Source organism: Schistocerca nitens, chromosome 7 (genome assembly GCF_023898315.1).
Source record: "Schistocerca nitens isolate TAMUIC-IGC-003100 chromosome 7, iqSchNite1.1, whole genome shotgun sequence".
Taxonomy (NCBI): Eukaryota; Metazoa; Arthropoda; class Insecta; order Orthoptera; family Acrididae; genus Schistocerca; species Schistocerca nitens.
In genome coordinates, this window is record NC_064620.1 from 545,567,394 (window position 1) to 545,583,678 (window position 16,285).

A 16,285-nucleotide genomic window follows, 5' to 3' on the forward strand; every position below is an offset into this window, starting at 1 on the left:
ACAGCCTCATGGATCAGGCTGAAGTGTGGAAGTGGCTTGCTGCTCCTGGGGGTGCCGTGTCAACATGGATTGTTGACTGTGGCAGATAATGTCCAGAACAAGGTGCTGTGGCAACAGCACCATTTGGTTCATTACAATTTGACACTTCTCTACAAGTGTAGAGTATCCCACTGGCTCACCTTTATTTTCAGTTGAAGGTGGCACCTCAGACCTGCTAGTAAGGTGTACGAGTGTATTTGCTTGAGTTTTTCTGGGCGTCTGCCTCCATTGTTCAGCATCTCTAGACCTACTTCTGACACCCTCATTACAGACTAGCTGTAAAATAAGTATAGACTGAGCAGTAGAATTTTATAGAGATACTGTTGAACAGCCTTCCAGCCACTCAGCAATACTTTAACAATAAAACAGCAGCCTACATCAGAAGGCAATGCTTTGCTGCACAATCAAATCTGAAGAACTGCATTATTACCACCCACAATCTGGAGGGTGGGGAGACAGCATGTTACTGCAGGTGGAGGCCAGTTCAGAAAAGCTAATGGTGGAGGGGATGATCCAGATGGCGTGGGAAATACCCATTGAAAGCAAGCACATTATGTTCAGCTGCATGTTGTGCCAAAGGGTCTCTTTGCTCTTGGCCACAGTTTGGCAGTGGCTGTTCTTGCTGAAAATGAACAGTTGCTTACTAGCAATCACTAATGTGCATTGAACATGATGATACACTGTACATATAATACCTCTGTCTTTTATGTAGCCATAGCATTCTTGCCAATAGCTGTAATTACTAACTGCTCATTACAAAGCAGTGTAAAATTAACCAGTTTTTACAAGCAAGCCACAGACCAGAAAAGTCATTCATTTTAATAAAATAATTAAAAAACTTATCCAAGGACAAGGCCCAGTTAGTAGTGAATTTAAAACCTCAAGGAGAATAAAGAAATACCAAACCTGTGTGTACTGCATCTGGCACAGTGAAACTGAAGACTAGTACTGAACGGATGTATTATTGTATCTCCAGGTTGACTCATAGTTACTGTTTAATTCAACAATGCAGGAAAAGATGGGATTGCACATTAAATTGTACACAGGCATGATTAAAAGGCACTTACACATAAGCTTTCGGTCACAGCCTTCATCAGAAAAATAAAGAGAAACACACGCCATTATTCACTTGTAGTAAACACACCTCACAAATACACGACCGCCAGCCCCGGCAGTGGGACCAGAGTGCAACTATCACATAGAAAGGGAAGCGGCAATCTGGAGGGGGCAGAGAAGGGAAAGGGATAGGAGTGTATGGGTGGGAGAGAGAGAGAGAGAGAGAGAGAGAGGAGTGCTGCCTAGCAGGTTCTGCAGGGATTAGAATGCCAACAGGCACAGCGTCAAGAGGTTGTGGGGCAGGGAGGTGGGGAAAACAGAAAGAAAAAGGAGAGGACTGGGGAAAGATGGGTAGGTGTGTTGGCAGGGGTGACAGACCCAGGATGCGAAACGAGAATGGGAAGGAGGTGATAGGACAGAGAGGGTGGAAACTATTGGGTGGAGGGTGTGGGGACAGCATGTTACCATAGGTTGAGGCTGAGACAATTACAGGAGGAAAGAATGTGTTGTAAGTATAACTCCCATCTTCACAGTTGAGAAAAGCTGGTGGTGGAGGGGAGGATCCAGATGGCTTGGAGAGCATCCATTGAAATCAAGCATGTTACATTCAGTTGCTTGTTGTACCACAGAGTCGTCTAGTTTTTTTCTTGTCTGCAGTTTGGCAGTGGCTGTTCATGCTAGTGGACAAGTGACTGGTACTCATACCACAGGAATAGAATCCTTGTGGCAAGGGGTTCAAATTGGGTATGGCATAGGGATGGACTAGAATTTGTGGAGATTGGGTAGGTGTAAGAACACCACTTTAGGAGGGGTGGGAAGGATCTGAGGCAGGATGTCCCCCATTTTGGGGCACGATGGTAGATGGTTCCATCTGCACCTATGTCCACATTAAACCCACCAACCTCCAACAGTACCTGCATTTCGACAGTTGTCAACGCCTTCACATAAAAAATCCATCCCATACAGCCTGGACAGCAGGAGATGGCATATATGCAGTAATGAGTCCCCATGTCCAGTAAAGGGTCTCACCAAGGCCTTCACAGACAGGCAATATCCCCTGGACCTATTCAGCTGACAAATCTCCCCCATTCTTCCAACCAGCCCCAGGAACCAGCAGCAAAGGAGTGGAATTCCACCTCATACTGGGACAACTGAACTACATCCTTCGCCAGGGGTTTCATACATATCATCATGCCATGAAATGAGGGATATCCTACCTGAGATCCTTCCCACCCCTCCTAAAGTGGTGCTCTGCCACCTACCCAGCCTCCACATCATCTTAGTCCACCCCTATACCACTCCCACTCCCAATCCGAATCCCTTGCCACAGGGATCCTATCCCTATGGGAGACTCAGGCTAATGACCTGCCCATTCCTCACACCCAACACTTCCTGCTCCAGTCTTGTCATGGGTTTATCCCACACCATCGGAGGTCGGACCACCTGTGAAAGCAGCCACATCATTTACTAGCTCTGCTGTAATCATTGCACAGCTTTCTATATTGGTATGACTACCAACCAGTTGCTCACTAGGATGAATGGCCACTCTTCAATTGTAGCCAAGAGCAAAGTAGACCATCTTGTGGCACACCGTGCAGCTGAACATAATATGCTTGATTTCAATTGCTGCTTCACTACCTAACCCATCTGGATCCTCTACTCCACCACCAGCTTTTCTTAAATGTGCAGATTGGGGTTATCCTTACAACACATTCTCTACTCCCATAATTATCCTGGCCTCAACCTACGGTAACGTACTGTCCCCACACCCTCCACCCAACAGTTTCTACCCTGTCTGTCCTATCATCTCATTCTGTTCCCCCATTTCACTGCCCCCTAACCTCCAGACACTGTGGTGCTTGTTTTTCTGATGAAGGCTGTTGCCAAAAGCATATGTGTATCTACATCTACATCGATCTACATCAATGCTCTGCAAATCACTCTTAAGTGCCTGGCAGGGGGTTCATTGAACCACCTTCACAATAATTCTATATTATTCCAATCATTCTATATTATTCCCATAATTCTTTATTATTCCAATCTTACAGTGTGTGGAAAAAGTGAACACCTATATATTTCTGTGCGAGCTCTGACTTCCCTTTTTTTATTATGATGATCATTTCTCCCTATATAGGTTAGTGTCAGCAAAATATTCTTGCATTTGGAGGGACAAGTTAGTGATTGACATTTTGTGAAAATATTCTGCCACAATTTAAAACACCTTTGTTTTAATTATGTTCACCCCAAATCCCATATTATGTCAGTGACACTTTCTCACCTGTTGTGCGATAATACAAAACTTGCTGCTCTTCTTTGAACTTTCTCCATGTTCTCTGTTAATCCTATCTGGTAAGGATCCCACACTGTGCCGCAGTACTCCAAAAGAGAACAGAAAAGTGTAGTGTAGGCAGTCTCTTTAGTAGATCTGTATCTGTTACATTTTCTAAGTGTTCTACCAATTAAATGAGTATGAGGTTTGTCTACCACACAACATTTTCTGTGTGTTCTTTCCAGTTTAATTTGTTTGTAATTGTAATTCCTAGGTATTTAGTTGAATTTACAGTCTTTACATTTGACTGATTTATCATGTAACCAAAGTTTAATGGATTCCTTTTAGCACTCAATTGCCAATTTTTGCACCATACAGATATCTTTTCTAAATTGTTTTGCAGTTGTTTTGATCATATGATGACTTTACTACATGTTAAATGACAGCATCATCTGCAAACAACCTAAGGTAGTGGCTCAGATTGTCTCCTAAATTAGTTATATAGATAAGGAACAGCGGAGGGCCTATAACACCACCTTGGGGAATGCCAGAAATAACTTCTTTTTTTACTCGATGACTTTTTGTCAGTTACTAGAAACTGTGATGTTTCTGACAGGAAATAATGAATCCAGTCACATAACTGGGACCATGTTCGATTAGCACGAAATTTCGCTACAAGCCGCTTGTGTGGTACTGTGTCAAAAGCCTTCTGGAAATCTAGAAATACGGAATCATTTTGAAATCTCTTGTCAGTACCACTCAACACTTCATGTGGGTAAAGAGCTAGTTGTGTTTCATAAGAACAATGTTTCCTAATCCATATTGAGTGTGTGTCAATAGACCATTCTCATCGAGGTAATTCATAATGTTTGAACACAATATATGTTCCAAAATTCTGCTGCATATCGACATTAATGATATGGGCCTATAATTTCGCGGGTTACTGCTACTACCTTTCTTCAATATTGTTGTGATCTGTGCAACTTTCCAGTCTTTTGGAAGACTTCGGATCTTTCATCGAGTGATTGTTAAGGATGGAGCTGTTGCATTAGCATACTCTAAAATGAACATAATTGGTATAAAGTCTGGGCCAGAAGATTTGCTTTTAGTAAGTGATTTAAGTTGCTGAGGATATCTACTTCAAAGCTACTCATGTTGGCAGCAGTTCTTGATTTGAATTCTGGAATATTTATCTTGTCTTCTTTGGTGAAGGAATTTAGGAAGGCTGTGTTTTTTAACTCTGCTTTGGCGGAACTGTCATTGATAGTATTTCCATTGCTATCGTGCAGAGAAGGCATTGATTGTGTCTTGCCCCTGCTATACTTTACATACAACCAGAATCTCTTTGGATTTTGTGCCAGGTTTCAAGACAAAGTTTCATTGTGGAAACTGTTATAATCATTTCACATTGAACTCCAAAGTAAATTTTGAGCATCTGTAAAAGATTGCCAATCTTGGAGACTTCGTGTTCATTTAAATTTGACATGCCTTTTTTCATTGTTTCAGTAACAGTGTTCTGACCATTTTTTGTGTGCCAAGGGGGATCAGGTCCATCATTTAATTCATTTGGTATAAGTCTCTCAACTGCTGTCAAAACTATTTCTTTGAATTCAAGCCACATCTGGTTTCATGTATATTATTAATTTATTAATTTGGAAGTAGTGGAGATTGTCTCTCAGGAAGGCATCAAGTGAATTTTTATCTGCTTTTTTGAATAGATGTACTTTTTGTCTATTTTTGGAGGATTTGGGGGTTACAATATTCAGCCTCACTATGGCAACCCTGTGCTCATTAATCCCTGTATCTGTTTTGATGTTTGTTATTAGCTCAGAATTATTTATTCCTAAGAGGTCAAATGAGTTTTCACAACCATTTACTATCAGCTCAAAAAAATTTTCAGAATGCATTTAGCATAGTTTCGGATGATGTTTTATGTGTACTTCCAGATCTGAACATGTATTTTTGCCAAAATATCGAGGGTAAATTAAAGTCACCACCAACTATAATTGTATGACTTGGGTACATGTTTGAAATTAGACTCAAGTTTTCTTTGAACATTGCAGCTGTTGTATTATCTGAGTTCAGAGCTCGGTAAAAGGATCCAATTATTGTTTTATTCTGGTTGCCAAGAATGTCCTTTACCCATGCGAACTCTCAGGAACTATCTACTTCAATTTTGCTACAAGATAAACTATTTCTAAAAGCAACAAACACACCAGCATCAACTGTGTTAGTCTGTACTTTTGAAACACTGTTAGGTTCCTTGCAAAAATTTCATCAGAACTTATCTCTGGCTTTAGCCAGCTGTCAATGGCTATAACGATTTGAACATCAGTGCTTCCTGTTAGCACTTGGAGCTCTGGTGCTCTCCCAACACAGCTACAATGTGTCTTATAAGCTTGCCTGTCTGCAACTTAACATATCATCTTTATGGTAAATAGAAATCTGTCTTTTCCTACATTGTTAATATTCCAATTTGGAGTTTCTATTGTCTGATTTTACTGTTTAGTTCTCTATTTAGTGTTTTAGAATTTGTCATCTCTTCCTGATAGATTTAACTTATGAGTGTCATATTATATGAACAATAAAAAAGTAAGTGAAACCATTTTATATGATGACCACACTAATGATGTATTTTTGATTGCAGTGTACTCCATCTTTGCTTTCTTTGAGTACATAGTTGTACTCACCAACATGGCATTTCACATGACTGCATTTTGGGACTTCCATGACCGCTCACTGGAAGTGGGACCACTTGGCTTCGGTCACAGCTGACAGTATGAGATGCCAGCCGAGCACACACAATAACAAGTAGAGCAGTCCACCCCGGCAACTGGCAACTTGGTAGATACCACAAGTGTTCCCTGTTCAATAGCCTTTCCACATGAATTGTCACATCAAGCTCCACTCTATATTGACGATGAACTGGGCAGCATACAGTTATCTGTTGATTTGCCGTTGGAACAGATTCCAGTACCAGCAAGCCCTGCAACATTTCCTCCAGTCAGTATGATGAGGGATGCTTTGCCAAATGACCAGTGTTGCCATTTTTCATCTGAGAGAGGCATCCATTCAAGAGATTATCTTCCTGCATATCAACAATATGTTTACATGATAGTTGACCACACTGTATTGGGAACTAGAGTGTAACCTCCCTTATATGAAAGAAAGTATTTATTACTACAACAATACAATTCTGAATGAAATTTGTACCTAAAGAGCATGTGCTCATAAAGCCAAAGCCGAGGTGTGACTGCTGACTATTACGTGTCTGCTTTTGACAAATGTGACTGAATACTTATTGATCTCAAATGTGATGGTGATATTTTTAAAGTGTGGAAGATTCCATTGTGTATGGTTGTGGTAATTGAATGTATACACTAATATTTTTATATTTTTAATTAATAACTTTTGTATCTCTTGCAGTGGTACTTAAAGATAAATGTTCATATTGAAGGATACCTTTTGGTATTGTGAAAAGTATTTGCCACTAGCAAAAGTAGCTGACACCCCAGTCTATCCTGTAGAAGCTAGTCTCACCTTCAACTCAGAACTGTAAATTATTGTCAAATCTTATAGTACATCCATAATAGCTGAGCAAGAATTACACATATGTTTTGGGTTAGTACATTTTGAAGTTTACTGTCTGCTAAAAATTTTGATACTATAATTTATTTATAAAAGCCTTCTGGTGTCATATTGCCTTATAGGTCAAGAGTACTAGGTGTGTGTTTAAGAGTTTATCTCATGTTCTGATCACATTTTCACCATTGTCTCTTAGGCTTTGATGTTTCAACTGCATCATATAACAACAAAAAATTTTGATGTCAACACATATTTTTAAATTTTACTTGAACTAAGATGTGGTAGATTATCTCACAATGTATAAATGTGAACAAAGAGTCTTTATTTCTGTCAAATTATTGTTGATATCACAATGTGTAATTGTGAATAAAGAAAATCTTTATTTCTGTTAATCTTTTATCACTATAATAATCTATCAAAACAAAACAAAAAGCTTTATTAGGTAATACAGTACAAATACTGTTGTGGTATGAGACATCATATGTAAGGCCAAGGTGGTTTGCTAAAAAAGTAAAATCTGTTGTGTGTGCTACATACTGTTGCATAGCTAACATGACAGTCGAAAAAAACCATCAGGTCATCAAAAAGTGTTACATGTTCTGGCTAGTATGATGTTTCTGGTAGAATATTAAGATGATGTGCTGAATTGATAGGATTACCCTTAGGCTATCTTTGCAATCAGTCAATGACTTGGAACATATTTCTTGAATGACTTAAATATGTTGTAGTAACACCTATCTATAAAACTGGAGAGGAAGAAACTAGCCCTATTTACACAGCTATTTTGCTTCTTATGATCTTTTCAAAAAATATTCAAGATTTTTTTAATGACAGAATACTGACTCATCTAACTGAGCAAAACTTGCTGACTGCTTTTCAGTTTGGTTTTAGTATAGGGTTGACAAAACATACAGGACTTCACAAGTGAAATGCTAGCACAACTAAAAAGAAAAGTTTTCCTGTTGGTATTCTGTGACGTTATCAAAGCCTTTGAATGGATCATACAACACTACTTTCCCTTAGACCAAATGGCAATTTAATTTTTGTATTTTTTTATACAGGGTGTATCATCATAGTTAACGGTGTAAGCACATACAGTTGAAATCATCTTCGCTACTGCGAAACACATCTCTTCTCCTGAAAAAGTGCTCTTAGCTCTTAAGGGATGCATTTTAGAGCCCGAGCCCATGTTGACCGACTTTGTTTTTCTAGTATCATGTACTTTCAACTGTATGCATTTTTGCCATTAATTATTATACACACTGTGTTTAGGGTACATGAAGTTCAAAGGTCACATATCATTCATGTAAAGGTGTTCAATAGAACTCTCAATTTCTTTGAGAAAATTGACTGAAGTTTTCTGATCATGTTTAATATGTTAAAGTAAGGTCAACTTTTTACCAAGCAGCTTGGCTCTGTAGTAGAGTGCTTGCCTGCCCTATTGGGAGCCAGGGATCAATTCTCAGTGGATTCAAATTTTTAAATGAAGGTGGAAGTTCTATGAGTAGTTCCATGAAGTGTAAAATACATAAAGGTGGAAAAAATGGTAGTACTTGAGACGCAATCGCTGGATCGAGTCCTTTTTTATATTACCTTTTTTGTTTTTTCTTTTCCTCATTCAATTTGAATACCTACATCATTTAAATGTAAAATCCATCAAATACATGGTAATTGGCACATATTTAACTGTCATTTTATGAACAATGCAAATCATCTTTTATCTAATTATGTATCGCACAAAAAAATGTGAATTAAAATTGTTTAAATTTTAAAAAATCTACGAATTAATTTTTTTCCATCTTATTTTTTGCTTCACAGAAATGCTCATGGAACATGCACCCTCATTTGAAAGTCTGAATGCACCAGAGCCTCCACATGACTGCAAGTATCAATCTTATTGCAGTGTATTAAACATGGCCGGAAAACTTAGAAGTCCATTTTCTTGAGAAAATTTAAGAGTAGCATGGGCCTGCTCTGGATGATTAATATTTGAGTTCTTAAGTTCACATACCATAAATGTAAAGAAATACAAAAATCCAATTGCTGCGTGGTCTCCTTGTTAGCACACTAAATTCTTATGGTATTAATGGTATCCCTCTTACTTAGATGAAATCTTACTCCATAACAGAAAGCAGAAGGGTTTCAGCATCAGGCCTTATCTCATGCATGGGGAAACCTCATAATGTGGAAACATTACACGGCATTCCGTAAGGATCAGCACTGGGCTTTGTCTTGTTTCTAACTTAAATAAATTAACAATGTAGGAAAAGACAGATTACAACTTCCATAAAGAAGACACATCAAGTTGAAGACACACACAATTAAAAGACACTCGCATAAAGCTTTTGATCACAGCCTTCATCAGTGAAGAGAGATACACGCACGAGTACAACCCCCCCCCCCCCACACACACACACACACGTAAGCAAGTATTCGCTACACGATCCTATTTTCTCATTCATTATTAAACATACTCCAGCATTACCCCTACTAAAATCTGTCTTTCCCTGCATTATTGAGATTCTTATCTTGAGTAACATACATAAATGATCTCCCAATGACTTTAAAGGGCATTTAAAAAACTGTTAAGTTTTCCAATGACATGAGCATGCTAATCTATAGTCTAACTTCAGCTCTGGCAAACACAGCTCAAATGATAGCAGAACAGTCCTAAAAAGAGCTTCACAGCTAACAGTTTAAATCTTAAAATCTCACAAAGACTAATATTATACAGTTTCAAATAGGGAAACAATAACAACCTTGTAGCACCAGAAGTAGAGATTAATGATCACACAATGAAGCACAGGGTGCAAAATTCCTTGGAGTCCAGCTCAATAACAAGCGAGAATGATGTTAATGCATAGGTAAGGTATTCAAGAAGCTCATTTCAGCTTGTAATGCCCTTAGAAGTCTCTCCAATTATGCTGATGTAAAGACAAGAATTTTGGCTTACTTTGCATATTTTCACTCCCTGTTGTCTTGTGGAAGTATCTTCTGGGGCAGTGCACCTAAAGTAAATGAAATTTTAAAAGGAAAAAATGGACAGGTTGAAGTTAGATATAGTGGGAATTAGTGAAGATCGGTGGCAAGAGGAACAGGACTTATAGTCAGGTGAATATGGGGTTATAAATACAAAATAAAATAGAGATAATGCAGGAGTAGATTTAATAATGAATAAGAATTGGATTATATTAAACTACACTCATGGAAATTGAAATAAGAACACCGTGAATTCATTGTCCCAGGAAGGGGAAACTTTATTGACACATTCCTGGGGTCAGATACATCACATGATCACACTGACGGAACCACAGGCACATAGACACAGGCAACAGAGCATGCACAATGTCGGCACTAGTACAGTGTATATCCACCTTTCGCAGCAATGCAGGCTGCTATTCTCCCATGGAGACGATCGTAGAGATGCTGGGTGTAGTCCTGTGGAACGGCTTGCCATGCCATTTCCACCTGGCGCCTCAGTTGGACCAGCGTTCGTGCTGGACGTGCAGACCGCGTGAGACGACGCTTCATCCAGTCCCAAACATGCTCAGTGGGGGACAGATCCGGAGATCTTGCTGGCCAGGGTAGTTGACTTACACCTTCTAGAGCACGTTGGGTGGCACGGGATACATGCGGACGTGCATTGTCCTGTTGGAACAGCAAGTTCCCTGGCCGGTCTAGGAATGGTAGAACAATCGGTTCGATGACAGTTTGGATGTACCGTGCACTATTCAGTGTCCCCTCGACGATCACCAGTGGTGTACGGCCAGTGTAGGAGATCGCTCCCCACACCATGATGCCGGGTGTTGGCCGTGTGCCTCGGTCGTATGCAGTCCTGATTGTGGCACTCACCTGCACGGCGCCAAACACGCATACGACCATCATTGGCACCAAGGCAGAAGCGACTCTCATCGCTGAAGACGACACGTCTCCATTCGTCCCTCCATTCACGCCTGTCGCGACACCACTGGAGGCGGGCTGCACGATGTTGGGGCGTGAGCGGAAGACGGCCTAACGGTGTGCGGGACCGTAGCCCACCTTCATGGAGACGGTTGCGAATGGTCCTCGCCGATACCCCAGGAGCAACAGTGTCCCTAATTTGCTGGGAAGTGGCGGTGCGGTCCCCTACGGTCTTGGCGTGCATCCGTGCGTCGCTGCGGTCCGGTCCCAGGTCGACGGGCACGTGCACCTTCCGCCGATCACTGGCGACAACATCGATGTACTGTGGAGACCTCACGCCCCACGTGTTGAGCACTTCGGCGGTACGTCCACCCGGCCTCCCGCATGCCCACTATACGCCCTCGCTCAAAGTCCGTCAACTGCACATACGGTTCACGTCCACACTGTCGCGGCATGCTACCAGTGTTAAAGACTGCGATGGAGCTCTGTATGCCACGGCAAACTGGCTGACACTGACGGCGGCGGTGCACAAATGCTGCGCAGCTAGCGCCATTCGACAGCCAACACCGCGGTTCCTGGTGTGTCCGCTGTGCCGTGCGTGTGATCATTGCTTGTACAGCCCTCTCGCAGTGTCCGGAGCAAGTATGGTGGGTCTGACACACCGGTGTCAATGTGTTCTTTTTTCCATTTCCAGGAGTGTACTATGAACAGCATAGTGAATGCATTATTGTAGCCAAGTTAGACACTAAGCCCATACCCACCACAGTAGTACATGTTTATATCCCAACTAGCTCCGCAGATGAAGAGGTTGAAGAAATGTATGATGAGATAAAAGAAATTATTAGAATAGTTAAGGGAGATAAAATTTTCATTGTGATGACTGACTGGGGTGAGACTGTAGGAAAATGAAGAGAAGGAAACGTAGTAGGTGCATACGGCTAGGTGGAAAGGAATGACAGATGAAGCTGCCTGCTAGAATTTTGCTCAGAGCATCACTTAATCATAACTAACAGTTGGTTTAAGAATCGTGAACGAAGGTAGTGTACTTGAAAGACCTGGAGACACAGGAAGGTTTCACATTGATTATGTGATGGTAAGACAGAGATTGCAGAACCAGGTTTTAAATTGTAAGACATTTGCAGGGGCAGATAAGGACTCTGACCACAATTTATTGATTATGAATAGTAGATTAAAACTGGATAAATTGCAAAGAGGTAGTAAATTAAGGAGGAGGGGCTGAGTAAGTTAAATAACAAGAGATTGTTGAGAGTTTCAGAGGGAGCATATGGCAACGATTGACTGGAGCAGGGAAAGCAATGTAGTGGAAGGCGAACAGGTAGCTCTGAGAAACGAAATAGTGAAGGCAACAGCAGAGGATCAACTTAATTGATGAATGGAGACAATATTAAAAGCAGCAAATAAAGCAGGCAAAAGGTAATACAAACATATAAAAAAATGTGAATGATAGGAGGTGCAAAATGGCTAACCAGTAATGGCTGGAGAACAAATGTAAAGATTTAGAAGCATAGTTCATGAAGGGAAAGACAGATACTGCCTACAGGAAAATTATAGAGGCCTTTTGAGAAAAGAGTAGCAGCTGTGTGAATATTGAGAGCTCAGATGGAAGGAAGTACTATGTAAAGGATAGAAACTTGAAGACAATATTATTATAGAAAGGGAAGAGGATGTAGATGAAGATGAGAGGGGAGACATGATAGTGCGAGAACAATTTGAGAGAGCAGTGAAAGATCTAAGTTGAGACAAGGCCCCTCAAGTAGACAACATTCAGTTGGAACTTATGATAGTTGTGGGAGAGCCAGCCATGACAAAACAATTCCATCTGGCATGCAAGATGTTGCAGACAGGAGAAATACCCTCAGTCTTCAAGAATAATGTAATAATTCAAATTGCAAAGAAAGCAAGTACCAACAGGTGTGAATGTTACTGAACTATCAATTTAACAAGTAATGGTTGCAAAATACTAATGTGAATTCTTTACAGAAGAATGGAAAAATTGGTGGAAGCTAACCTCAGGGAAGATCAGTTTGGATTCCTGAGAAATGTAGGAACATGTGAGGCAATACTGACTCTACAACTTCTCTTAGAAGATAGGTAAAGGAAAAGCAAATGGGTTTACAGCATTTCTAGACTTACAGAAATCTTTTGACAATGTTGACTGGAATACTGTCTTTGAAGTTCTGAAGGCAGCAGTGGGTAAAATACAGGGAGTGAAAGGCTATTTACAAATTGTACAGAAACCAGATGGCAGTTACAATAGTCAAGGGGAATGAAAGGAAAGCAGTGGTTGAAAAGAGAGTGAGACAGGGTTGTAGCCAACCCTGATGTTATTTGACCTGTAGATTGAGCAAGCAGCAAAGGAAACCAAAGAAGAATTTGGAATGGTAATTAAAGTTCAGGGAGAAGAAGTAAAAACTTTTGAGGTTTGCCGATGATATTGTAATTCTGTCAGAGACAGCAAAGGACTTGGAAGACAGTTGAACAGACTGCACAGCATCTAGAATGGAGGCTATACCACCACCACCAACAAAAGCAAAACAAGGATAATGGATTGTAGTCAAATTAAATCAGGTGATTCTGAGGGAACTAGATTAGGAAATGAGACACTAAAAGTAGTAGACGAGTTTTGCTGTTTGGGCAGCAAAATAACTGATGACGTGTGAAACAAAGAGGATATAAGATGCAGACTGGCAATGGCAAGAAAATCATTGCTGGAAAAAGGAGAAATTTGTTAACATTGAATACTGATTTAAGTGTTAGGAAGTCTTTTCTGAATGTGTTTGTTGGAAGTGTAACCATTTATGGAAGTGAAATTTGAATGATGAGTAGTTTAGACCAGGGTGACCAGACATCCTGTATTTTATGGGATCATGCCTTATTTAGCTTGAGTTGTCCGTAGCCCCAACAAAATATGTACAGGATGTATAATGTCCCATTTTTCATTAACTGTCCCATGTATTTTGAAACAGCATGTTTTAAAGTAATGTGTAGCATAACCAAATGAAGGCCAAATAAGATCATACCCAAAGAATAAAGACAATATCCTCTTTGATTAAACCAAACTGAACATGGCATGGTTTTTTAAGTTCTTTGGATAGTACTACTTAATGCTTCCACATGGTGAGCAGTTTATCACTTTTTAGTCCGTTGCCTATTGTATCGTGTCGCTGCATTTAGAAGTATGGTTATCACTTCTTAGTCCATTGCCTATTGAGGTCGCTGCATTTAGAAGTATGGTTTCAGTCAGTTGAGAGTCACAGATTATGGCACTTGATGTGATGTATTGCAAACTTTTCAGAGAAATGTCAAAAAGAAAGTGTGCTTTTACTGCAGAAATTAAAACCTGAATTTCCATTTCTTAAATTATAGCAGCAAAGTGAGAAATTATTTTGTCTGTTGTGTAAAAGTAACTTTTTAATTGAGCATGCAGATCAGTCTGACATTGCACAACACATTAAAGTGAAGAAACACAACCCAGCTGTTTCAAGCAAAACTTTATTGGAAAATTTTTGTACAATATGTGAGAATTGTGCCATTGTAAATGATGAATCTACAACTGAGGAAGGTTTACTAGCTGTCCATGCAATGAAACATTGGCATTCCTTCAGATAAATGGACTGTACTAGTGCAATCAACAGGAAGCTTTTTGAGAAGAAATTTATTTGCTTCAGAACAAAGTGAGAATCTATAATTGTAAATATGTTGACAGTGTATGCATTGCATCAAATTTGTGAGGAGCAGAAAGATGCGAAATATCCATATGTTTCAGTTATGGTAGGCACTTCTAATCACAAAAGCGTAAAATTGATACCAGTGCATGTTAAATATTTTGTGCCAGGCAAGGGTATCCAAGTAAAGGTGACAGACTTCCACAATATAACATGTAAAATGGCTGATGATATAAAAAAATTAATCATGAAAGTTTTTAATAAATTCCATCTGAGGTTTAAGGTTGTTGCATTCTGTGGTGACAACTCAAACACAAACTTTGGAGGTGCAGGAAGAAACTACAAAATGTAGACTCATTTCAGTTTCTAATTTCTGTCCCGTATTTTGATTTTGGGAATCTGGTCACCCTAGTTCAGACAAGAAGAGAATAGAGGCTTTCAAAATGCAGTGTTACAGAAGAATGCTGGAGATTTGATGGGTAGATCATGTAGTTAATGAGGAAGTAGTGAATGGGATTCGGAAGGCAAGAAGTTTGTGACACAACTTGAGTAGAAGAAGGGATCAGTTGATAGGACGTTTCTATCAGCAAGTGTGTGTGTGTGTGCGCGTGCGTGTGTGCGCGTGCGTGTGTGCGCGTGCGCGTGCGCGTGCGCGCGTGCGCGTGTGCGTGTGTGTGTGTGTGTTTTGCATTGTTATTTAGTTATGGAGCTACATTTGACTATTGAATGTAGTAGTTGCTGTGCCTGTGCTACTTTCGTGTAAAATTCTTCAATCTAGTATTCACCATTGACTAACTCCCTGTGCAACTGAATGAAGTGTTCACTGATTCTAATGAGAAGAGTTTATTTCACGCCATCGGTCGCTAATAGTATACACATTGCAATTTGCTCAGACAGCTGCAGCCACAAGTCCACTCTGACACTGGTGACCCTGACAATACAATTAGCTGCATTATATCACAGGAAGGACCTGCATTCAACATGACATGTGCACCAACGGAGCCCGTGCCTTTTGTCTGATGACTCAAAGTGTTTGCCACACATTTGGCTGCACACCCCAGCATTATGGTTTGTACAGGGGGAAGCAAGCTTTGCCTATACCAGAATTACAGTAGACACAACCAAATTTGCAATCATAGCAAGCCAGCTAGATCAGAAATACACAGTGCAGATCAAAGATGATCACCACTCTGCCTACAATGGATGCCTATCTGAAGTTAAAATAGGAACTTATGTGACGAGGTACCACTTCACAGGAAGAATGCATCAGACAAATCCTAACCCAAAAAGACATGCTGACAGAAAGCACTCACAATATTTGTGACACCTGGAGAATAAGGTGGATATGGGAACCATCCCTGATAGTTTTCTGCACACACTGTGGAGTAATCACTTGAATCCTAGGTGAAAGCCATTATTGCATCACAAACTGGCATCCCTTATTGCTATAGTGGAGTTAGCTGACAAAATATTTGATGCTATAATACCTGCGCCAGTGGGTTGAGTGATGGTGGTGTGCAACAGCTTGTTGTCGCACACTGTAACATGGACCGATTATGACATGCAGTCTGCCAAACTGGATTTACTGACCAAGAATGGGGAAGAATTATTGTCTCAGCATAACTGCAGCAGAAATAGGAGTCATTATTGCAATCAATTGAGGAGCCATTCGTCTATCACTTCCTTGACATCAGATACTATCAATCCCACAATTTTCTTGCATCACGGGAGATCTGGAGACCAGCAAGAA

At 40.3% G+C, this 16,285-nt stretch overlaps 1 protein-coding gene across 2 annotated transcripts in view; it reads left to right on the forward strand.

Annotated features, from left to right (window-relative positions):
- Positions 1-7,291, forward strand: part of LOC126194642 (post-GPI attachment to proteins factor 2-like) — a 64,017-nt gene extending 56,726 nt beyond the window's left edge. The window contains exon 4 of one of the 2 annotated variants that reach the window (XM_049932814.1): positions 6,012-7,290. In XM_049932814.1, coding sequence (XP_049788771.1) covers positions 6,012-6,139 — 128 coding nt within the window. In that variant the 3' untranslated portion in view covers positions 6,140-7,290. Of the gene's footprint in view, positions 1-6,011 lie in introns of both variants that reach the window. The other variant, XM_049932815.1, reaches the window with a different exon arrangement.
- The last annotated feature ends 8,994 nt before the right edge of the window (positions 7,292-16,285 follow it).